The following is a 26,201-nucleotide window of genomic DNA, read 5'->3' on the forward strand; positions in this document are numbered from 1 at the left end:
AGTAACAGGACTGATATTGCAGTGACCTTATACTGTTACGCATTTGCAGACAAACGCTTACTGTGGCCTGTATGATACAGAAGCTCCGGTAGAAAATATTATTGATGACGTCACCTTGTCTCCAAGAGTCCAATTATATAAACAACGGTTAGATCTGAGCTGAGCGGGATAGCTGGCGGTTTAGAGGAGGGCCGTGATATTCCTCACCTCCTCTCTGAGAGCAAACATACAGCTACCCACATCTGTCACGAAGTGCCCGCACACACACGCACGCACGCACGCACGCACGCACGCACACACACACGCACGCACACACACACACACACACGGAGGTCTCACTTACATAAAGTACATATACAGGTAGACTACACCTGATGATGCAAGGTGCTGTTTAGGCAAAAAAGGAGCTGGCAAACAAACACACACTTGTGGACGTGAACACACAGTGGGACGTGCATTTGTCAAAGTAGCCAGGGTCGTATACACATTACATTTCCAAGTAGCGAATCAGTGTTACTGGCAGGGAATAGTAAACATTGAGAAAGAGAGAGGACCGTTTGACCACTGCTGTGGTTTAATCCTGGGCCCTGGTTCCCGCTCTTCTTCTGAATTGTGGTTATGTTTCCAAGGTATTTATCTGTGTGACACATAGTGGAGATGATGACGATAATGTTTGGACATGCAGTGTGGTTGCCCGGAAGGATTACGATGAATATAGATAAAGCAAAAGCAGCCAACTCTCTCGTCATCTCCCTTTCTTTATCAGGCATGTATCGCAGTCCACTGCGCATATATTTTATCAGTCGAGTCATCAACTAAAAAACAACAAGTCCTCCATACTAAATGACAAAACAGGTCATTGTTATTGTCTCCCAGAACAACTGTTTGGTGATCTGGTGCAGACCAGCAGGATGACATCGTTAGTCAGAGCTTTCCAAAACCTTTACAAATGTAGGATATTGATTCACAGAAGTGTTTTTGATCAGTGGCTGCTATAGTTCAGGTTTGATTGAGTTTAGGTACGATCATGGTAATGTTTGTTCTGTAATTCATTTTTCTTGTTTTGTGTCTTTAAATAAAGTTGGGAGTCAAATGACATCTCTCCTTTTGGTACATAGTCAAACCAATGATGCATCCTCCCCAATACATCATGTCCACTCACAGCTTATATGAGTAGCAAGAACACCAATCAATATACAGTATGTAGACACATGCATACACGTGCCAATTGCAAATGAAAGAAATATGACTAAATTCAGGCAAAAATTTAAATACGAACATGTGTTTATACTGTAGTTGACCCTGTTGACTGTGGCATCATGTCATTTACTGTCAGTTGAGTTCCTGGCAAACAACAGGACAAACTGTGGTCGACCAAGTTTTCAGCATTAACCTCATCTGCAGCTTTATAAGCACCTCACGCTACTTCAGCCTTTTGCTTCTGAGGCACCAACGTCATACGTTTTGTGGCCAAAAAAGGTCCCCATTCAGGAAAACATAAACATACCATACTATAGGTCACATGAAGCTTCAAACAAACTAAAAAAAAAAAACAAGCAACTTTAACCATGACAATAGCAATTTATGACTTTCATAACTGTGCTTCATCCGGATCTGCTTTTGAAGCAGAGGTACAGGCTACTTCTGTCAAGTTGAAGGAATAAACTTATAACAAACAATAAATCGAAGCATGTTCTACCATGCTGCAGCTCTGGCCAAAGTGAAGATAATAACAAAAAGAGGCTTAAGGAAGAAATGAATGGTCTGACAAACAAGGTTCTGTCACAGATATTAGCCATGATCTGTTGCAGGCTGATCACTTTCCAAGACTATTCAAAAGCAGATTCATGGAAGATGCCACAACTTAAATCAAATATTCATTACAATTTAGTGTAATGGAAATAAACCAAGCACAGTTTGGGAATGTACCACATCCCAGTTTGGCATGACAGCTTCCTGCCTTTATCTCAAGGTCAAGTGGCGGGAGCCTGTGGCAGACGGATAAAGTGTTCTTTAAGCACAGACAGAAAATGAGCCTCAGTTTTATTAACTGAAGATTAGACAACCATAGTTTAAAGGAAGCAGTAATACCTTTTACAGTACAGTATAAACTACAACAACCTCTGTAACCAGGCTTTATTAAATACTTGTCTTATTCATTTTTGTGCTCTCTTAAAATCTAAACAGTTTTAGACCCAAAATATCTGCAATTAACACTATGCCATAAAGACAAGAAAAAACAGCAACAGCATTAATGCAACTGTCACCGTAGTAAGAACCTTCAATCATCTTACGTCTTGAGTCTTAAAGCATAAAATTAATCTGTGTCATAAATGGAGATCAGTGAATATGCTTATTCTTTTCTTGGCAACAGTTACAATCTACAGGACAGTATTTTTTTATTTATTCAGAAATAAAACAAGCAGCAGTATCTTAGCTCAGTTCAAACAAGGATGATATGAAACCTGGAACATATCAATTGTCTGGATTTCCTGAAGTTGTTGACTGTTCTGCAGTCTGTGCGAATAATGTGCAGAAAAGACTATGAGCGTGCACCAGATTCTTTTGGAGCCAGGAGTGATCCATTATTCAGCTGTAAAACAAAATAAGCCGTGTTTTGGCTTAGTCAAAAAATGTACTGTTACTTGTGATGCTCACCGTTCACACAGTGTAGCTTCAATCTGCTGCAGACCCATTAGTTCTGCTCTTTGCAGCACTGTGCCACAGTGCACAGAGGAGTTATCTGAGGACACAGCTATGAGTGGATCATTGTCCTGAATCAATCCTCTGATCTACGAGGGAAAAACATAAAAACACAAAGTGTCCATTTGAATATAAACACACATTATAGCAAGGGTGTGAGAATGAGAGAGGAGTCCTCAATGGAGAGCTGGAGAGGATAATACACCCCAGGTCAAGAACCTCTGAAACAACTACGGTCCTTGTAATGAGCTCGACACTGTGCCCTTCCTAAATCAGATGCAGCGTTCAGCATATAGAAACAGGCAAAAGTGCCTACTTCTCAATGAAATGATAACAAGCTACACGCAAAAATATGTCTGTTTGGAGGGAACAAAGAAAAGAAAAAAAAAAATAACCAGACACAAAAATACGCTGGAAAATCCACAAATGTTGTCAAGTTTCCTTTTTCTTCTGTAAAAAGTAGTTCCACAGAAAACTGTTTAACCACAATAATCCAGACATTATTTTACCAGAAACATGCAGCTGTTGGCAAATCAATTACACGGCAAGATTTATTCTGCTTTTCTGTAGCTTTCGATCGTATAACAATACCTTCCTCGGCAGATGACGTTTGCCAAAAATCTCACCACAAGGTCTACCCTCTATCTGTTTTGTGAATTTTGCTGAATGTTATTTTCTTAATGCCATGTCCGCTCCATTGTATTTGATGGAGGCAGAAATCTCAGACAAGTATCTCAATAACCAGACAAATAAATCTATCTGCATGGTTAGATACCACTGGAGGCGAGAGGGAAAACATGCTTTCATGATTTTGGTGAACTGGCTACTGAACTACTTATTTGTATTCTTTGATATGGTATCAAAATAGTTTGATGCTGAATCAAAAGGGAAGTTATGCAGTGGTAATGATACTCATCCACTGCTCGATGCGGTCTCCTAGGGGTTACACAGAACATGACTAAAATCTTATTTGTAAAATTTTAAACTTTCCATTTTACAGTGACAAGAAAAAAATGGGTTTTTTGCATTAACTGTTCATAAAATGTCGTCTGATCAATGTGCTTAAGCTAATAACACACAAACAATTATAATCTTACGTGTCTTTATTGAACACACCCATTAAACACTCACAGTGCTGGTGAACCTTTAGAGTTAATAACTGGTTGAAACCTCATTTGGCAGCAATAACCTCAAACAGTTGTTTCAGACCTGCACAAAGTTCAGGAGGTATTTTGGATCATGCTTCCTACAGAGCTGCTTCAGACATATTCTGGTGTGAACAGCTCTCTTCAGGTCATTCCACAGCATCACTACTGGGTTAAAGTCTGGTTGGACCACCTGGATTTGCCTACTGACACACATGCGGTGCTAACTGTAGAAAGCGTTTGGTGCACTATTGTGCTGGTTCACAACTTCAATCAGGGAGCGAAAAACGAATATACACAAAGCATTGTTTGATCAGGGTGATGGCCTCATTATGCCATTATATAACCTTTTACACACACACACACACACACACACACACACACACACACACACACACACACACACACACACACACACACACAAACAAACAAACAAACATGCACGCACACAAACAATATACACTAACCAGAACAGAGACAGACAAAAGCAAGCAGCTTTGCGGGGATATGTCTGTTGAGAAGAGCATTACAGTGTTACTGATGAGCATCTAGAGACACATACACACACACACACACAGCCAGACATTAGGAACTGGTTCATGGGAACAATATACACATTCCTTTGTAGAGCAAACAGTGGAGGTCTGTCTTTTTCTCAGAGAGAGAGAGACTGAAGGTAAACAGTCTTATCTGCAATCGGCAAGAACAGACTCTTCTCTCTACACTGATTTCTCTGTCGATACATTGTACAAAAGCAGTTTCTATGTGACCTGCAGAACACCTTGCACAACCCAACACAAGATATAACACTTAGTGCTTCAGCTGTTTAAACTGTGGCTATGAATTGTTTACACAGGTATGAAAAAGTCAATGTTACTGAGTGCTAGGTCAACATATCATGCACATTTTGTACTGTACTGTATGTGCTGATTTGCACTATAGGTCTGACTGACAATGAGTCATAAGACAGACGAAGACAGAAACCTGACAGCTAAGTACACTACTCTCTATGTTTCCTCAGTGTAATTACACTGTTGATGTCTCATCTAAATATTTATAATCTCATCTGTCAGGTAAATTGTTATCTAAATATTGGATATTTGAGTATACAGTGCACCGAGACGTTGACGTCCACACCTTATAAATGGCTTAATAGATTTGTCTGTTAATCCTAAAAAAAAAATGATACATTAGAAATAGTGGTTTCACTACCCTGATGAAACCCTACACAATGGTTTTATTGCAAAAAGGAAGTCAAACCTAAATAATACATCAGTGGATTTCCCCTTAGATGTGAAATAAGGGAGAGACAAATCTATCTCAATAGATTTTAGGTTTAAAAATCTCTGGATGTCGCTTTCTATGCAGCATAAAATGCACTGAAATCTATTAATAAGATAATAGCAGTACTGTTAGGCTATTCCTGTGAAATAAAATTTCTAAAATTAGCATACTAACACATTCAGATGACAATGTTTACATTCTGATGTTTAGCGGGTGTAATGTTCACAATGTTCACTATCTTACTTTGGTGTGTTAGCATGCTCACATTTTCTAATCAGCACCGAACACAAATTGCAGCTCAGGCAAACCACAAATGTGAAACTCGTAGCTGTGCTAGAGTAAAAGTTAGCAGATCACCAAAGATGTAAGGGTGCATCCATTCAATACTTGCTGAAATATTTTAAAGTGCACTGAAGTGGTGGACCAGCTGACAGTAGTGTGATGCAAAACAATCTGTCATTCAAAAGCCACTGAACAATATGTGACCAAGCTGTGAATCAGCACTGTCTCTGATCAAGTCTTCACTTTGAAAATATCTTTGTTTTCTATAGTTTGAGGCTTAAAATTTTCGCTCAATCCATAGAAACTGTAATCAAATGGGTGGGACTTTGTTTCCACCAAGTTTTTTCTCTCCATTTAGAGTGGTCTTCAACTGAAAAAGACCCAAACGATCTGTGAAAACCGGGCCGGCAAAGTCATGGATGAGTTGTGAATGGACTAATGACAGTGTTTTCATGCTGAGGTTTGTGACGCAGGTCGGGCCCTGTCTGCTCTTTGTCTCCCTGTCACGCCAGAGGAACTCATTTGTCCCCGGAGAAAGATGGATGAACTGTTGTAGAAAAAGAGCCTGTGGGGGGTGGGGGTCTAAACACCTGGGGTAGAGTGTGTTTTTCTGTGTCAGTGTGTGTGAGGAAGTCGCTGTCGTCCCACTGGCCTGTTTCCTCATTAGTGTCACAATCCTGCCCAGCATGGACTTCCTTCCACGGACACTCAATCCATACACATTCACATAATACTCAACACACATGCATTCATAAGTTCTGTTATGTCATCTGTACACATCTGCACACACAGACACATGCATCCCCGATGCAAGGTGCACCTGCCAACTTTGACGCATTTCTGTACACAAATCTGTCTCTGGTAGAAGAAGTCCTTATCCTGCCTCTCATTCGAAACAGGGGCATCCTGGGGTGTCAGCACATATACTAATGGAGGTCTTTGGGGGGGGGGTTTGGTTGAAGAGGATGTCATATAAAACCTCCCAGCATCTTGCCCTACTCATATAAATCACAGGAACTTGAAGGCCAGTTACACAGGAGCACACTAATGTTCACTGAAACATTAATTTAGTGTCATGTGGGACTTGTGTGGTAGTCTAACATTCTGCTTTGTGGGACAGATTATGAAACTTCACACACTAGACAAAACTAAAAAAGTATCACCTTGCTTACCCACATTTCTATATGAGAGTATGGGAATTAAAGGGGCAAGGAGGTGTTAAATAAGAAAGAGAGTATTATCATTTTTCTTTAGCTCAAGTTTGAGAGAGCAGGGAGAGTGTTTTGTTTGGATTTATTTATTTATTCTATTTTATTTTTTAAATTGTAAAGCCCTTTGAGTTAAAAGATTAGTGATTTGTGATTTGGGGCGATAATTACAAAATTGTCTGGACTTGACTAGTGGCTAACAAGGTTTATTTTACAAGAAAAAACATTAAATTTAAAAATTCAAATCTGTTAAGGTTATAGGATGATCATGGTGATGGTTTAAAAAAATAAAACATGTTAACTGTCAGTTGGAAACAGGAAACGAACAGTTCGTTTTATTCACAGGTTAAAAAGTTTAAGTGAGGCCACACCATGTAAAAAAGCTTTCGCTAACTCAACACTGTCATATTATGATGACACATAAGGGAGAGGGTGTTGCGGTTTTTTGAAGTCAGGGACGGAGCCAACCAGAAATTTTCAGATTCAGATTCAGGCCTCCTCCCCAACCCAGTCATCTTTTTACAGTCCTAGAATGGGGCTTTTTGTAAGTTCTCTCTGTGGCCGAACATGGTTTCTTGCCTTCTTTTTGATTGTTGCTTGACAAGAGTTTTTATAACACAAGAAGTTATAATGCTCCCTTTGAGCAGCACTACATCTTCAGGGCAGATTGGAGTTGCTATCGGAAAGAGATGAAACGGGACAGGGTTAGCTACTAAGCATGCTAACTTGAGAAGTAGAAAAAACGTGATAGGGACAAGAGTTAACATTGGAGTTGCTTTCTACCACTGGAGACAAATCTTGGTGAGTAAAGGAATGAAGTATGATGCTGAACTTGCAACATTTCTTCTAGACTGCTAAGTACAGAGCTCTTAATGCTAACATTTGCTATATACCAATAGCAAAACTTACAAATAGCTCTTTAAATTAGACAAAACTCATCCACACGAGATTGAATTGAGTCAGCTGGAGTAATAACACAGAGCGTACCGAAAATAATTTGATTCCAACCCCAATGTGAAATAATTGAAAAAGGATGCCTTATCATTAGTGAATGAATTGCACCAGCTGTAAAACTGAATATGACCCTTGTTTTACATAAGACGGCCTGAGCTTCACAGGCTTTTGCCATCATCCATTCGGCTACTGTCAGTGAGCCGGCTCCCTGCATGCTGCTGGAGATGTGCCACCATTGCCAGGAACATGTATAAAACCTGCCAATGTCCAGTCATCTTAGTTTCCAATAAACAAATGTACCTGTCACCTATGTAGTACAGCTCACAAGATCTTGTCAAACGCCCACAGGCAGTGTAATAGTACACACACAATCTGTTGATGCTATGATATGAGCTGTTTGTCCATCGGGAAGCACAAAAAAAACCCACTGAACCACTGGTCAAACAAAACACGGTGACTGGCACACATACACTCATCTACACTCTGTTTATTTACCCTACAATGAGTAGCTGCAGTAAATAATAGGGGGAAATTATTCTCCAGATATCACAGCCTTTCCAGTAAGATGTCATAACATAACAGTTCCCGTCAGAGAAACAGAAACCCTCTCACCATCACTTAAGTTGTTTCTCTAAGGTTTCACTTGTTGACCACACAACCCTGCCTGGATACCTGAAGCAGGTCTTGAGAAATGTTTAAAACCTCCATGATTTTGTCCTCATTTAGTGGCATTTAATCCATTTATTGCCTAATAATTTTGTCCTAAAAATCTGGCCTCAGACCTTCATACGTGACGCAGGATGAGGCTACAGTGTTTGTGTATAGCGTAATATTTTGGGGTCTGCACAGGAGCCAGACTGCTTTGCCTGTCTACTGGGAGCCCCACAGAGGCCATTAAAGCCGCCAGGAGCGGGAAGTAGTAAAAAGGGCAGGTAACACAAGCCACCCAGTGACAGAAATACCAAGACCTATTAGCTACAAACATACAGGGAAAAAGGGCCAAGAATGTGTTTCTCAAAACTTACGGACACCTGGAGAAAGAAGAGAAAAAGGAAGAGAAAGAAAGGGGGGTTTGCGGAGGTCGGGTGAGCTTTGACCAGAATAGAGTGAGGGCTTGAGGAAAGGGAGGGAGTTGCTGCCATGGCAACTGCTCATGTTGGCATTTTGGGGACGTGCACAGCAGAGTGTGAGGTGAGAGACAGAGTGATAGGTTGGCAGATACTGTATCTGTGACATTTAGACATGCTATCCCTGCCCCGGTATCCCTTTATTGAACTAATGCCACATCAAGACCACGAGGCTGGCGCTGGTCCAGCATTACCTCACCAGCTAAAGATGGTGTGTAGCATGGGAGGCAGAGTGGAGATGATGCCGTTTCTGATGTAAAAAAAAAACAGGTCCAAATGACAGCGATAGTAAATTCCTATGAATCCTATCCTAGAAAATCTATTTATTTAGCTTCCAGATGGCAGCTCCACGGTTGTCCAATGTTCACTGATGGGTGATATAGCCAAATTACAGTAATGCAGTGTAATTTATTGTACCATAAATAATGCTAATAAATAGACCTAGCTCATATTTAACAAATAAACAACACACTTAATGTCAGAAAGTGTCTCTTGTAAGCATTTATAGGAGACTCCAAGACTCAAGACAGGCCTTGATATGCGTATTGATCAACAAACAAACAATCAATCAGTCGGATCTTCACAGACTAACTTTATAACTGATGTGGTCTTGGAATTTATCTTAAATTAACATCATCACCCTAAACCCTAAAACGAAGGTTTTCCATCCTGGTGTCACAAGCCTTTCACCCCAATGTGCATGCAAACACATGCACAGTGGTCACCCTGGCAGATATTCTTCTCTATTTGGAGTCAGGGGCTGCGTCAGTGAGAAGCCCCAGACAGGTGCACTGCTGTGGAGGAGTTATTGATACTGGAGCCTCTGGATTTATTTGAGGGTGTCACATGACAACCTATTATGAGATCCGGGTAGAGAAAAAAAAGAAAAAAAAAGACTGCATACATAGAGCGTCTGTGTGTGTTTGTGTGTATGTGTTTGTCTGTAATAGACTAAAGAACAGTTAATTGGAGACGGCTTGTCCCAAAGGACAAAAGCTGTGTCCCCAATTGGGGAAAAAATTGTTTTGGAAAATTATGATTTTTTTATAATGATTTTGTGTGTCTGTATGTATTTGTAAAAGTGTTGTGTGTTTAGTTGTAACAGACAGCCCGGGTTTGTTTCAAAGTAAACCATCATTACCTCTGCATTCACACCAACTTCAAAACAAAACTGACACTCATAAGTTGAGCTTTTCACTGCGCAGACTGTTGAGGGTAAAGCATCTTTTATTCAGTTTCTAAAGCCACTGAAGCAAACTCTGTCCAAAAATGTTCCAATTTAAGTTTGAATTGCCCCAAACCAAAAACCCCTCCACAAAGGAAAAGAAAATATTAGAAAACCAAACATTTGTTGTTATTCAGAACATGCACATATAAAAATAGAATGAAGGCTTTTACGTCCTAATCAGTGGCTTTCTCCACTACAGACTGAACACAGTGAAGGGTTTATAGCTAAAACTAGCTTCACTGGCAGACAAGTGTTTTATTCAGCAAATAGCGACTCACGTAGGTTAGCGTGTCACTTTGGTTTGCTGGGTGACCTGATGAACTGAACACTAATGACAGCTTTGTGAGAAGTTTTGAATATCAAAGAGAATTTTTTTTGTTGTTGTTTTTTTTTTGCTAAGATCCTGGTGCTCCTCATCTCCGGCCATCTTTCCTGTTTTGTCTGCATCATATCTTCTCTGGTACCTTCTTGCTTATTCTCCCTCTCTTCTAAAGGCAACCTTTATCACTCCTGCCCTCTCACCTCATCACTCCTCATCTCCTCCTTTCATCCCTCCTCCTGTTCTGTCTCTCTTGTCCTCCTCTCTGTGACCTCCTCAGTACATTCCTTCACGCAGTGGGCCACTGTTTGGAGTGGGGAGTGCAGGGTTGTCTAAGGCCTTTATTAAATAACATTCATAAAGAGATTGATGAGATACTCTTTATTCATTGCCCTTTGCTCTGATCTTTGAATCCCTGCTGCCACAGAGACGGGCTGAGATGAAACAAATCTTATGTGTCTTATATGTTTCCGTGACTTGATGAAAGCATGGAGATCATTTTTCCTGGTCTGCAAGAGACTGCAGCCCAGAACGTTTGGATAGTTGCACTTATAAAGGCAAGATTCAATATAGTGGGTTTGCAGCTCATGAAAAATTAAGCCATTTGTGTTTCAATTTATGATCTGGTTCTTCACAGATCACTAAAACCAGATCTTACAGGATTACTCGAGGATCCTGATGGATAAAAGACGCTGAATCTGAACAGAAACCTGGTTGAGGTTGTGAACTCTAGAGTCATGACACCACATTAGGACACATTTCACCACCAAATCTGTAGGATGTGACACAGTACAAGATTTTAAACGTGAGTAAAATATGAAATTAAGCACACAATTGAAAATTAATGAATCATTTCCAACAGTGTTAATCTGTAAAACTTTCAAAGCTTTTATTACCAAATACAAGAGCAGCACTATCTTTATCCACTACTGTGTTGTTATAACAACGCTTTAACCTAAGACCGAGCTAGCTCCGTATGAATTTCCTGGGCAGACTAAGACAAACAGAGGGATGATGGAAAGACTGTACTGTCCAGCAGATTAAGCCTTGTGCTTACATGTGTACCAGACCATATACAGCAAATGTATGTGCAGTGTTGTTTTACCCTATTGCATAACAGCTCCACATCATCCAAACGCCTTTCACCTATACAGTTAACACACACTTATTGTTTAGTGTTGACCAAACACCAGCTCCCAGCTTTGAAAAACCATGTAGGGTTTCTTCTCGGGAAAATGTCATGGGGGGCCTGTTCGCCTCATACGAAAACACCTACACAATGGAAAGGCACAATGGGATTTAAAAAGCCAACTCGTTGACACCTTTCCACACTACCACACAGCCAAACACATACGCACAGACACAGTGTGTATGTGAAAAAGGTCAGGAGAGTTTATGAGCCCTTTGCCTCACATATATCCTGTATGACAGCCTTTCATCACAGAGGTCGACTTCACCAGGAAGTCAGGTCATACCTTTGTGGGGTTCTCATAGCTAAATGCTGTAGAAATGGGACAGAATATTTCCTGGCTCTGTTATGACACCACAACACAAAACAGCTGCTTTGGGTCAGTGGCTCTCCATGATGTGGAAATTTTCGACACATGTGCGAGTAGACCTCACTAACCTGTTTGTGACTGTGACGTGATGATCTCTCTGTAAAAACAATGAGCCTCCTTTATAGTTTTCATTATTACGCTCAATAACTGCAGTGGCGAAAGAAGGCAAAATCTGAGAACCAAATGGTAATAAAGTCTGAAAATATGCACACAGCACTGCCACAAACTGTTTGACTTGATAAGCATATCAAGTCAAACATGTCTTTAGCAGACAGTCTTACAGGATATGTTGATCAAGTTCGCATTATCTATAGCTTTATCTGATCGAGATTATCTGCACCATCTCCACATTTATCCTGTGAGAACAGAATAAAGTGTCGGACAGTAGTTTTCCTACCCAGCATGCCAAAGGGTTCTGTACCCTGTGGCACTGGACGCAACAACTCAAGCATAACACTAACACTTAAGAAAGAAGTTTCAACACATAGCCGAGACAACATCAGTGTGTACTCTGTGACAGTGATACGTTAATACATGAGGTGCTGATTGAGATATAATTAAGAGCATGCGCGGCTCTGTGGATATTTCCACTCACCACTGAATAGAATAAGGTTATGGGTGGGACCTGACACACTAACAGTTGATACAGGTTGCATAACATACCTCAATGCACGCACGCGCACGCGCACGCCACGCACACGCACACACACACACACACACACACACACACACACACACACACACACACACTGAGTTAGTGGCCTTTAAAAGTTGTGGTGCAGTTTCCCCAACCTAATTTTCAGATTTTAATAAAACACAATAACAGCCTGCAGGAATGACGTGCGGTGTAAACTAGTTGAACAAAGGTGCAGCACTCCTTGAAAAGGCACATCATTTATACATATACTCGTCTCTCTCTGTGCTAGTAAAAGTTAAATTAACAACATACAGCGGATGGATGGTTTATGGGGCTTTTCCCATTATTCACTATGCTAGCATTCTTAAATTAAAACTTAACACAATACTCGTCTCCCAGACGTTTGTCATTATAAATTCCCATCCAAGCCTTTGTATGTTCCAGTTATTTGGGGGAATCTGGTGTTGCTAAACCCCAATGTTACAAAAAGTCTGTTTGCGATTTCTGTTCTCATGCGATACATACTTTTCCAATTTGAACTCTGTTTAAATTGGATTTTGCTATCAAACAGTGACTGTGCCACTTCTGCCAAACCAATCGTTCAAGCAGGTTGGGGGGCAGTAGGCTGCACGGCAGTGAAATACAACACAAGATAAAAACACAAAGCACATGGATACGTCATGGAAATACAAAATAGAAGAAAAATAAAAAACGAGTGCAAAAATTTAAACAATTTCAAAACATTGGTTGAACTGAAGCAGGGAGGTAAGTCTGCATCTTATACAGCAGGATATCAGGATGGCACTGAGAACTGAAATATTCCCATCTCGGCCGCACTGAGCATCACTTTACATTCATATAATAAGAGTATGGCTGCAACAAATAACAATTTATGGATTAATCTGATAGTTATTCTCTGGATTAATCATTTGGTCTATAAAATATCATTCATGGGCCAATTTTCCATTTACTGTCACTTATGACAAAGAAAAGCATCAGATCCCCACGTTTTAAAAGCAGAAAGCAGAAAGTATTTGGTATTTTTGCTTGAAAAAATGACTGACGTGATTATTTGATTTTCAAAATAACTGCAGATTGATTGTCTGTCAACCATCTGGTTGATTAAATCATTAATCGTAGGAGATCTAACTGAGAGATCTTGGCATTGCAAAAGCACAAAAAAATGTAGGTAGTAGTAGACAGGTAGTATGTATATTAATCAGTCAATATTATACATAATATAAATCTAACATCTTATACGTCATATTGTTATATAACTTGTAAAACGGTACCAGACTACTGACAGATTGTTTTGTGCCTTTGGAGTTGTTGTTAGCAGAGCACGCATTTCACTCAGAGGAAGTGCACCTGTCTGCGTCTCATGACTTCACATTCGTTTGATTTATTTCATGAATGGCATTCACAATATGAAAGATATGCAGTTTTGGCTTTAGCTCATTTATCTGTCGGTACAAGGAATTAGAAGAATTAATTGTGTGCCCTGAGAGAGGGTGAAACAGGTTCACCTGTGTGTAATGCAGAGTGATTGTTCAGTGCTGTAGGTATTTACGTATTATATCATTGTGTCAGCATGTGCATGTTTGTGAAGTGAGTGGGCACAGACAATAGGCCTTTGTCTCACTGCATCCTATTTTTCTCTTGTGGGCTGACACAGACATTCATACACACCAACACACACACACACCAACACACACACACACACACACACACACACACACACACACACACACAGTTTCTCCTGGCTTCCGTCAAGTTACAACAGTTTAGAGACAGCAAAACAGGAACAATCTGATCTTCTCTTCCTGCCTCATACTTCCTGCCCTCCCCCCTACTGCTCTGATAAAGAGAGAGAGAGAAAGAGAGAGAGAGAGAGAGAGAGAGAGAGAAAGAGAGAGAGAAAAAACATGAATCAAAAGGAAAAATAAAGACTTGGGGGGGATGAAAAGAAAGCTGAAATGAATAAGAGTAAAAGAGAAGAGTGGCGGCAGAGAGAGAAACAGAGGCAGATGTTGATTGTACAGTAGGTGTGTTTGTGTGTCTGCGTGTGTGTGGGTGCGTTTGTGTGAACATGAGGTAGGCTGCAGGGAGGATGTGGCCTGAGATCATGGGAAAACAGTGGGACTGCAGGAGCTGAGAGGTGTAGTAGGCAGGTGTTAACCAGTGAAATCTTTGTAATCACACTTGTCATCAAGTTTGCAACAAGACATCCTGCATTGTTATGTGAGGTTTACCATGTATGTTTCTACTTTTCTGAGAACTTTTGGGTTAGAATGAATTTGTTAGTGTTAGTGTTAGTACAGACCAATGCAAAACATTATTAATGCATTTTAAGGGATAACGTTAGTGCAACTTTATCTTATTATTCTTATCATTATTATCATCATCAACAAATCTCCTAAAGACAGATCATGAGAGAGACCAAAGCCAATAATTTATCTTTATAAGTGCATAGCTATGTTATAATAAATCAAGTGCCTTAATGCTCTCATATTACATACCTATATATATATACACACATGTATATGCTGTTTATACACACTCCACATAAGGTTAAATTAGGGATTACTTTCCTAACTAATAACTAAAGTTTGTCAGAAAATACTGGTCACAATACTTTCTATCTTCAGATTGCTGATTTTGTCCAACCAACCCTCCAAAAACCAAAATATGTCCTATTAAATATAATATAATACAAATAGACAGATCAGATCAAATCAAATCAGAATGCAACAGTCTGGCTCTTGCATGTGTTTTTAAAAGTTTTGTGTACAGCAGTAATGTAGTTGTGGCTGTGGCAGACAATTCTTGTTCGTAGGATAAAGTTCTTGTTGGTTCTGTTGTTTTTTTCAAGTGGTTTGTTGATAATAACAAAAGATAAAATGACAACCTATTCCTTTAAAGAGCATGTAAGCCTAAATACACTAATTTAATGTCAGTCCTACCTAGCCGGGTTCTGTCCTGCAATGATTAAAAAATAAAAAAGAGAGGGAGAGAGATGGTGAGTGCACATCTCTGCAGTCAAAACTAACTTAAACTTGCCAACAAAAATAGAGTTGATCGGAACACATAATTTAGTGACGACCTTGTTTGCCCTTCCACTGAAAGGTCACATTGCACGTTATGGGGCTGGTTTACAAGATACACACACTTATTTTCTCAAACTATCTAACACACACACACACACACACACACACACACACACACACACACACACACACACACAAACTCAGAGCACCTGATATGCTGCGGTTTTGAAGAAGGAAGTTAAAACTCAGTCCATCTGCTCTGACAGGAAGCCACATACAGGCATGCTGACGTCAATCAGAGCCACAGGAACACCTCCCCACTGCACACACTCACACACACACACTCACATTACTCACACTGGTGTATTTACGCCACGATAAACAGTCATTCAAACCATACCACTTGTCAATCCTCTATTACAAAATTGCACAAAGCAAATTTTGAATACATCACACACTGAAGTACCATCTACGGACACATCATTGTGTTAACTAATGCTTATACTCACACGAATGTACATGAGCACACGGACACACGCACACACACACAGTATGCACTCAGACTTTCAAGTAACTTGTCGCTTCCTTTTCAAAAACATGAACTCATGGATTTAATGACTAACACAAACTAAAACAAATGATCAACAAGATTTTGGTCAACTGTTCGTGTGAAAACATGACATCACAGGAGATGAACATGATTTTATTTTACCAAAGGAGTCTTTAAAAGCGATAACTATGAGGAGAAACAGAGTAAAGCTTGTGTGAGACATATGCAGTAATTGAGTTAAAAATTATTACATGGGCCTCTTAGACAAAAACACACAACTGTCTTTTTTACAAAAAAGAAAAGAAAACAATGAAGTGTTTGCTGAACTGCCTGAGGTGTCATTTTTACTAGCCCTTCTTTGATGTCATATCTGGCAAGTGTTGGCTTCATGTTGGTTATTGGATGGTTAACTACACTCTCTGTTCTCAGTTTCAGTGTTGCTCATCTCTGTCTGCTCTTTACACAACAACATATGTCACTGTTTTCAGTGCCTAGAGAGTGTGGGAACATCTGCCTACAGATGTGAGGTTGAAGCATTGACATGAAATTTTTTTTTCCCCATAATTTTTCTTTTTTTAGTACAAAGCGCAAACTCCTCTTTATTCACATTTTACCTTAAACTTTAGCATAAGTATTTAGTTATTTAGTCTTAATATGAAGTTTTACTATAAAAACACAAAGTTCTCTTTCTGTTCTGATCGTTGCTTGTTCATGCACAGTGATGTAAGACACAAACACAAGTAGTGTTTTAAAACAGATTTTGGGACACAGAACTTTTAGATGGATACTTGAGTGGGAGCGGCTTGAGAAATCTTGTTACACTTTTTTTATAATTTTGGTTTGTACCATTAAATTACAATATATAGTAACTGATATAATTCAGAGTGACCACAGCTAGAGATGTGCTATAACTAACAGCTGACTTTCAATCTTCCAGGAGGTGACACTACAAAGGACAGATTCTGAATGGTTGGTTGATTTGTTTGAATCATAAACATACAAAGATATTCTGAACCAACAAAGATGTGCACTAGAATAAAAGAATCAAAAAAAAAAATCAGGCTAACGCAATACATTACAAAACAAATATTAAAGACAAACTTTTTAAAATTTGTTATTTTTGAAATCTCCTCTTTGAGTAAATGTCACCACAGTTTTCTTGTGGCTAAATGTGAGAAAGAAAACTTTTCTCACTCTAGTTGAGTTGATGTGGCATTAACACCCCGACACACATATGCACACACATGTAAAACACATACGCATGATATACAAAAATGCATTTGTAAACATGCATTCAAATGCATATAAAGGTGATGCAAAACAACAACGAGTAAGGGGACACACACACACTCCCGTATACTGTAAAGTGCTTTTAAAGTCATCAGTGGTAACATACGCATACTCACACACTGCCTCTTACCAGCTTATACGTGTAAATGTACGCACGTACTGTACAGACACACGCGCACGCACGCACGCACACACACACACACACACACACACACACACACACACACACACACACACACACAGACGTATGTGCTTAAAATGAAACGCGATGAGAGAAGAAAGGGGGGTTTGCTGTTATCTTAGAGTGAGCTTTAATAGACCACACTCTGTGAGTGAGTGTGAGTCTGCATGTGCCTGAGTGTTTGTCTGAACTACCATTTCAATTGTGTTTGAACAAGGTTAATGAGCTTGATGACAAAATGGTCTGGACTACAATATTAGAGCTGGAGACAGATGGCGCAAAAAGTGAAAGTCGTCACGTAGGCGAGTTCATGAGAAAAGGACGAGACGGTGGAGAGAGGCAGGGAGAAGAGAATAATGAGAGCAAGGGAAACTGGAGGCAGTTGAATGTGTCAACCAGATATAAACCAGATAAGTAAGAAAAAAACCAAGATGTGTTCTTCACGGAGCTTTACAAAAGTCAGACACAAAGCAGGACATTCCTCTAAGCCTCTTACCTGGGAGACAAACTCTGGTGATTGGAGGCTGAGTTGTTGCTGCAGGAGACCTTCTGAAAGAAGGAAAGAAAGATGGAGAAAAAAGGCAAACGTTACAAACAAAGAATACCCTACAAAAAAATTGAGCATCATTTTCATCTTTGAAGGGTTGGTTCACCCAAATCATAAAGACATTCCTCACTTGGTGATTAAACTAATAGCTTAAAGTGTCAGTGAATAGTTAAACATTTCAGTAAATACACTTATTCGCTCTCTTGCAGGGAGTGAGATGAAAAGATTGATACTACTCTGATTCCTGTCCATTGGACATGAAGCTACAGCCAGCAGCAGATCTTCTTCTCCAACCTTCTGCAGAAGAGCGAATAAGTGTATTTCCAAAAACATCAAACCTTTCTTTAAAATGGATCACGACTGGCATCACTGAAATCACGTTGTGACAGTTTTTTGAAAAGAGATCCAACATGTAGTTTACATTAGTGCTATATTTATTGTAATGTAGTCTTGTGCTAGTTTAGGGAAGCACAGAAGATGTTTCCTTGTCACATCTTACATGTATCCTCCAATCAAAGAAGTCCTATCTTAACACTAGGTAGTCATTTTAAACTTTTGGTGCTCATTCCACCTGCATACACTAATACTGAGATCTGCATCCTCACTGCTTTCAGCCATTTAACTCCATCCAACTCCCCAGCTTCTTCTTGCATTTGCATTTAATTGTACATAAATGTTTCTTTAAACATAAGGTCTCTAAATGTTTGTGTATCTGCACCTCTGATGGAGCTTTGTGACTGGCTCAGGGCCAGTCTGCGTCAATGGTTCCAGAGCATCACATGAGAAAAGCCACAGTGATTGAATTCAACCGAAATGTGTGTCATTGTTGTGATAAATGATTAAGACTTCAACGTGAGTGTCTTGACTGAAATACTAAATTACTATCATTTGCACAGTGCCTGTAAACAAACCGTACCCTCAGTATCTTTAGCAAGTGATACGCTCACACACATACATAAGCCTTCACAGTGAATAATAGAGAGAAAGGTGGCCTAAATACGAATTTCAAGTGTATCTGCAGTCTCACTTTCACTGGAAAGTATGATGGTGAAGGTGAAGAACCAAAGACCACACTAGTGTAAAAAAAAGCCCTACTCTGGAAGTGACTGCAAACCACTGATAAACATACAATAAAGTGATTTTCATGAAGGTTTTATTCTCACAGCCCAGAAATATGTGTGTATGTGAGTGTGTGTGTGTGTGTGTGTGTGTGTGTATGTGTGTGTAGAGTAACTTGTACAGCAACTATACGGTGTACATTCTTGAGTTGGTCTCATTGCATTGGAAGACACATAGCATGCTGACTACTGACAATACAGTACAGTACAGTACAATACGCCTTTAATCGTGCATGGATTTATTACTCAATGCTGTGACCGCTGCACTCCTGGGCTACAATTTGGTTGCAGATAAAGTGTCAGAGCAGCAATCATGTACTAGTATTAGGTTTTCTGTGAAACAGAGGTTTGTGTCATTACAAGCGTTTTCATTTTTTCCCCAAATATATTTCATAATAATTGCAAGACAAATGATGCAGTGGCCACTTTGGGAGTGCAGAATCAAAGCAGTGGGAACAATAAATATTTACCAATGAGGCATTTCCTCTGTGTGAGTAGTTGTAGCTGTGCGTGTGTACGTGTGTGTGTGCTTCACCACAACAGATCAATTAATTATGGAGCATTTTGACTGATTGAGTGATGTACAGAGAGAAATTACTCTTTAATTTTTCAATAGACAGAAGAGGAAGCGATGGCTCTAAAAGTAGAGCCATTTTATCTTGGCATCACCACTTGGAAATGCTTTAAAAACTCCACTAAAAGAAATCTGCATTTTATATCTGTCTCTGTGTGTGTTTGTGTGTGTTTGTGTGTGTTTGTGTGTGTGTGTGTGTGTGTGTGTGTGTGTGTGTGTTGAGGTGCAATTGTACAAGGCATGTGCTGTGTTGGTGCTGTGTGTGCTGGACTACTTTAGCTGCTCAGCTGTTAGTGGTGGAAAACAGCTGTGGTTTCAGTCTATTTAAAGCTCAATGCCTCCACCTTGTGGTGAAATGATGGACCTGCAGTCCGATTACTATGCTACCCTAACCATAGATATGCCACCACTTTTTCTTTGTGATTTAAAAGCCATGAGGAGGTAAAAATATTTTGGAGAAGCTGAGGAGTTTGATGTATTTCCACTTCAACAAGATTTATTATATATACAAGAGTTATTTGTCCTTTAGCGCTCTGCCACAAGGAAATCCCAAGAGATGACTCCCTAAAGTGTCTAAGTGGTCTCCAGTGTGACTTTGAAGTCCCCATTATGGCTTGTGATACCATACAAATCTCATATTTTATCATCAACTGGCTCCTCTGAATCTGCCAGAAGTATTTTCCTAAGCTGTCAGAGTCTGTAAAGTTGCAAACTACATCAAATGCAAACTCAAAGCAGATCACAGAAGGAGCTAATGAAGGAAACAAAGCCACATAAAAAATTTTTGTTTGCTGGTCTCGATTCAGTAGCACTTACTTGCTGGAGGCACACTGGACATTTGTCAGCACAGTGAAGTTATTCCTGACACTTCGAAGGCTTGCCAGAACCTAGAAAGGCAGAGGAACAGATCATTATTAGGATCTTTTGAAGCATATTTATTTAAAATCCTTTATATCTTTTATTAACAATGTCATTTAATTTTCGTTTTGCTTGAGGTTGGTTGTAGCACCACTATCATATAGAGTTAATCATTATAAAATTATATATTTATAATTGCATACTCCTTTGTGCTTTGGACACCGATACTTTTATATTTGTTTAATCTGTGTTGTTCAGTGTCTCTCTAACAGGTCGCATTGCTTGCTAAGAATTGGTGATTATATCAGACGGATTACAGGCAGTAAGATCATTACCTGAGCAAAAGGCGTTACGATCAGGTCATCACCATGTCTGAAAACACACACACACACACACACACACACACACACACACACACACACACACAAAGAGACACCAAATATCAAGTACTGCTGTTGCATACATCTTATATGCTAAGTGCTTTCTGCCACTGTGCTCATGGTAAACAGGAAAAATGTTAAGTAACAACAATAAGAAATGAGGGCTGTGACCTGGCCAGTTTCATTACTATAATTAACTGAGGGAAAGGAGTATGGGAGGATGGCCATGGGTCAAAAACAGGAGTCTCCTGTTCCAATGGGATGTAACCTTGTGAGGCACTTAGCTCCAAGAGTAACCTATTTTTGTAAACTGCAACAGGGCAAAAATACGGAGTTACTCTGCTGTGGGTTTCAAATCATATGTGACGTCTGAAATCATATAGTGGTCACGGAGGAACTCCTTTACCCAACCCCCATTGTATCTTCACCAGATCTTCCACTGGGGGGCAGAGCAGTAGTGCAGAAATAGCCTTCATAGCAGTTTGCTGTACATTGTGTGATGCACGTCACTGGGAAATAAAAGAGCAAGCGAACTGTGGTCTGCAGTCAGTGATCATTATTTGGCAAACAGCCACTAATATAAGTTAAGAGCTATTAATTCTGACAAAAGTATTACTTTTGAATTCTAGCTTTATTCAACTTGAATTGAATTTAATCTTAATTAAGGTAAGCACTAATTCAGTTATTTATTTAATTTAGTTATTTGTCTTTACAGCCTTTCAATTTCAACTTTCATTTTTATTGTACCCCAGGGAATAGTGGTCTTGCAATCATATCTTAATATATATGATCATATCATGTTATTGAACTACACAATTGTGTTGTTTTAAACTCATGATTACAAGAAACTTTTTACTATAAACTTACAAAATAAGTTAAAGTTAAGTTTTTGCCTGATATATGGATAACAATGGAAGAAGCTAAATTGCAATGAGCATCATATTGATCATTTTACTTATGTCTAAATAAATATATGTGTATATTGTCAGAAAATATCATAATATATTTTGAGACTACTTTCACCCATATGGTCATCACTGCTTTTAATGTGCCTCTCAGTCAATCTATCGATTCACAGGTGAGTGAGTGAGTAAATTAGTGATCAAATATATGCATCCGAGAAAAGGAGGCTGAATTGTCCACAACTCATTTTATACTATAAACACAGTATAAAATTGGGGTGTTGTCAATAATCCTGAAAATACTTGAGGGTGACCTGACTATATGCAAATTTCTATCTATGCACATTAATCTGGAATGTTCATCTTCCTAGAAATGTGGAAACACAGATCCTCCTGCCATCTTACGTGCAATCATTGTGTACCTGCCAAACTCTGGCAGGTACACACCTGTGATATGCGTGCTTGCTGTGCTTATTTCCATATGTCTCTACTTACAGTTCAGAGGCGATGGAGGAGTTTCGTGACATGGACTTGGGTGACAGGTCATAGTCACTGTCAGAGCGGTAGAGGAAGGACTCTCGCCGCTGGTTATGACCCGGGAAGTTAGTGTGGAGGACCAGACCAGAGCCGGGGGAGGCCTGGGGGTCCAGAGGGCTGCAGCTGGCAGATGGGCCATTCTCCACATCAAAACTGAAAACAGAAAAACATATGTTGTCTAAGATTTCTCTCTTTGCAGCTTCATTTCAGGCATGTGAGGCATAGAGCAAAAAAACAAAACAGAGAGAAATAAGTTCATTTCCAGACACATTGGAGCTGATTTTCAGATTCAAGGCAACCAACTGAAGCTTTTCTGGTAGCATTAGAATTAAATGTGACTAAATTAAACTTTGAGAATAATCTAAATCATTGCATTTATCTCTCTTTTATCTGCTTTTCAGCAGGAGCCTTTTTCCATTAAAAACTCCTACTCTGACCTTTAAAAAAATATAAACACAGAAATCTATCCAACTCTTTATTGTGATAACATTTTAGGAAGAGAAGAGAACTCCTTCCACTACTATCAAAATCTCCCTTAAGAGATAAGCAGCAGCCAAAAACTGTCACACATAATTACTGCAGGGTAAATTTCTATGTATAGCACATTTCATACCAGTGGCAACCCAGAGTGCTTTACAGAGTACACAGAATAAAAGGCTGTAAAAAAAAAAAAAAAAAAAAAAAAACGCTAATGACAAAAAATAAATAAAATAATACATAATTATAACTAGTTAAATTTGACTGTAAAAAGATAGTGCTTAAGTTTAGACTTAAAGTTGTTCAGCACTATCTCTGACCGTCTCAGATCTTCTGGCATTTTGTTCCAGATTTGAGCAGCGTAATGGATAAAGGCAGATTCGCCATATTTAGTTTAAACCCTGGGAACAGCTGGTTATCCCAAACCAGCCAACCCAATACTGGTTCTTCATCACACTGGTAACATACTGGTATTTTGAACCTAAGCTGTGCAATGATTTATGGACCAGCAGTAGGTAGTAGTAATTATGCACAGGAGATGCACGCACACACACACACACACACACCCACACACATGCATCGAGTTGACATGACCAGGGAAGGGAGGGCAGAGTGACCTGTTTAAGTGCACAGTGTTCATTCACTGATGGAGATTAGTGAGACTGAGGCTCCCATGTTCATGAGGAGACAGTGGAGGAATGAGGGAAGGAGGATCTCATTAACTCATCATAATTGAGGAGGAGAATAGGAGAGAGCGGCATCATCAACCAAGATCGTTTTCATTTTTCTGGCTGTGGTAAATCTTTCCAGACGCCACTTTCCAAGTAAACAGTGTGTGTGACATTTATTTATTTATTTTTAGCATTTTCCACTGAAGTTTGAATTACTGTGAGTCAGTCTCTTTCACGGCTTTGTTCTGCCATCACTGAGCCGACTGTATAGTAAATACACACCAGCAGAAGGGGTGCTGGTTACACGACAAACTTCAGCAGAAGAAAAAAACAAAACAAAACAAAAATAAAAAACCAAATAAAACAGATAATATTAACTGAAAATCCTGAAACCTTTTTTGGAGCAGCTACTCTGCTCCTCCTCTGTTTATCATAATGAAATCTGAAATGGAAAATGCATTAGTTCATCTATGCAAGAGGATTTTCCAAAGGATAGACCTATAATGTGGACAAGTTCTCTGGAACAAGCTGCAGCCACAAAACTATTCTTCTTATATTATGATCATGATGACGAAGTGCATTAAAACAGGCTTTTACTTTGGTGAAAACTTGAAATAAAAAGTGGAATGAAACCAAATGAAAATGATGAAAAGTTGATTTATGTACATTTTATATATTTACTCCACATGCATCAGCTTATTAATTCCAATGATTCTTTTAACTAATTGTATGAAATTTAGGACTGAATGGGTGGGAATACGTTTTTTATCCTTTTATGGCAAGTGTATTTGTTTGTGATAGATACAAATAGCTTTACAGAAGGGAAACTTAATAGGAAATAAAGACCTCAAAGTGGACAGACCACAAAAATTGAATCCAAATAAAGCAAGTTAGAGTACAACAGTTTTTGGCTTCTATTGCTCTGAAGATCCAAGACTCCAAGTCTCACTTAAAGTCTCACTGCAGAGTCCTGAACCAGCGTAAAATGACATTTCAGCTAAAACATGACTCAAATTCAGATACCACAAAAGGCACTTGTTTATTTAAATGTATACACTGCAAAGTCAATATCGTCTGAGGCCCACATTTGGTGGCATGTGATGAAACAAACTATTATTATGTTGAATCATGATGTGGTATCAATGGAAAACAGTGAAAATAAAGAAAAAGAAAGCATCATGAACGGGTCAGTAACAATACACAGAAAAACAAGCATTATAAATGCACTCAATGGCATGACGAGCACAGGAAAGGCTGCTGCTGCTGCCAGATGAAGGAGAATGGGAGAGATCTCTCCTTTTTCCTGAGAATTATGACGTGGTACATAAATTAGTGTGAAGCATTTTCTCTGCTTAATTTCCTGTTGATGTTTTTCTCTTCCTAAACATGCCACAGCAATGCACTGAAATGAAAAAAAAGCAAAGAAAGAAAGCCTGTTTATGCTTCATACGTACATGCACATGCATGCCCGCACTATGCAGCATGCATTGAATGCTTGACTACTTCTGCCCTCAGGTCAATCCAGTGCACTTTGTTCTGATCACGTGTAGAGAGTAATTCTGGAGCCAGCGCAGGCGAGTCTAGTCAACCACAACACACACATCTCGCAACTGTCCACTCTTTCTCTTACCTTTTACAAAAGATAGAAATCTTCACATTAACTTTGTAGAAACTGAAAAAAATGAAATTTTGTCAGGGCCAAGAAAAGCCTCCAAGACCCATCTAGCCAATAAAGACAGCAAAGACCCATTGTCTGTGTTCATTGACAAAACTGCTCTGAAAGAACGAACTTGCAGTGGGAAGAGACTGAGAAAATGGGGGAGAGAAATTGTTTGATATAATACTACGTTTAAAAGCGAGGCTCAAGCTCAAAGTCATAAGCACATGGTAAATCAACGCACCGGCTCCTCGCTGGCCATGAGCTGAGTCACATCCTCATGAGAGAGTCTTTACAGTCATGTGAGTCTCATAAGAAGGTAACAGCTGGGGTTCAGGTGTTATGACGCAGCTTTATGCTGTGAAGAGAAGCTGAATATAGAGAGAGAGAGGTACGTCACAGCCCTCCACCCTCAACAGAGACGGTAATGGCTGGTGTGTTATATAAGCTATAAAACTCTATGAGATGTCCAAGTATGAGAATGAGAATAGCTTCATGCTGAAGCTGAGGCATTACCCACCATTGTTTGTTTTTTTTTGCAATTAGAAAACCTAGACTAGATATTATCTAATATAATTTGATTTTACAGTAAGGTTGTGATCAGTTAGTTTAGCCCACTCACAGTTACTAGGACTAAGACCACTGACCATTGTCATAATTGATTAATCTGATTTATCTTTTTTTTTTTTTTAAACTAACCGGTTAAGGTGTAAAAAAATTAGGTGTATAAAGTATCAGAAAAAAAGGGAAAATGCCTCAAAATTTCTGTGTAACAAAGGCAACACCTTCAAAGAACGAACAGTCCAAAACGCAAAAGATATTTAGTTTACAAATATACAAAACTCAGAAAAGCAGCAAAAGCTGATTGAGAAGCTGCAGCAAATGGAATTTTTGCTTGATAAATAACAACTAAAAGAAAAACTGATAAATGAACTGTTTCAAAGCCGTAAAATAAACCACAGCAGT

At 39.3% G+C, this 26,201-nt stretch overlaps 1 protein-coding gene across 2 annotated transcripts in view; it reads right to left on the minus strand.

Annotated features, from left to right (window-relative positions):
• Positions 1-26,201, minus strand: part of pde4ba (phosphodiesterase 4B, cAMP-specific a) — a 126,260-nt gene that overhangs the window by 39,643 nt on the left and 60,416 nt on the right. For both annotated transcript variants that reach the window (XM_023394531.2, XM_023394532.2), the window contains exons 2-5: positions 22,389-22,583; positions 20,947-20,983; positions 20,570-20,640; positions 18,011-18,063 (exon numbers count right to left, since the gene is read on the minus strand). In XM_023394531.2, the coding sequence (XP_023250299.1) occupies positions 18,011-18,063; positions 20,570-20,640; positions 20,947-20,983; positions 22,389-22,583 (356 nt within the window). The remainder of the gene's footprint in view (positions 1-18,010; positions 18,064-20,569; positions 20,641-20,946; positions 20,984-22,388; positions 22,584-26,201) is intronic.

The sequence above is a fragment of the Seriola lalandi genome, unplaced genomic scaffold, assembly GCF_002814215.2.
Source record: "Seriola lalandi dorsalis isolate HSWRI2012SDOR001 ecotype SW California unplaced genomic scaffold, Sedor1 jcf7180002054949, whole genome shotgun sequence".
Taxonomy (NCBI): domain Eukaryota; kingdom Metazoa; phylum Chordata; class Actinopteri; order Carangiformes; family Carangidae; genus Seriola; species Seriola lalandi.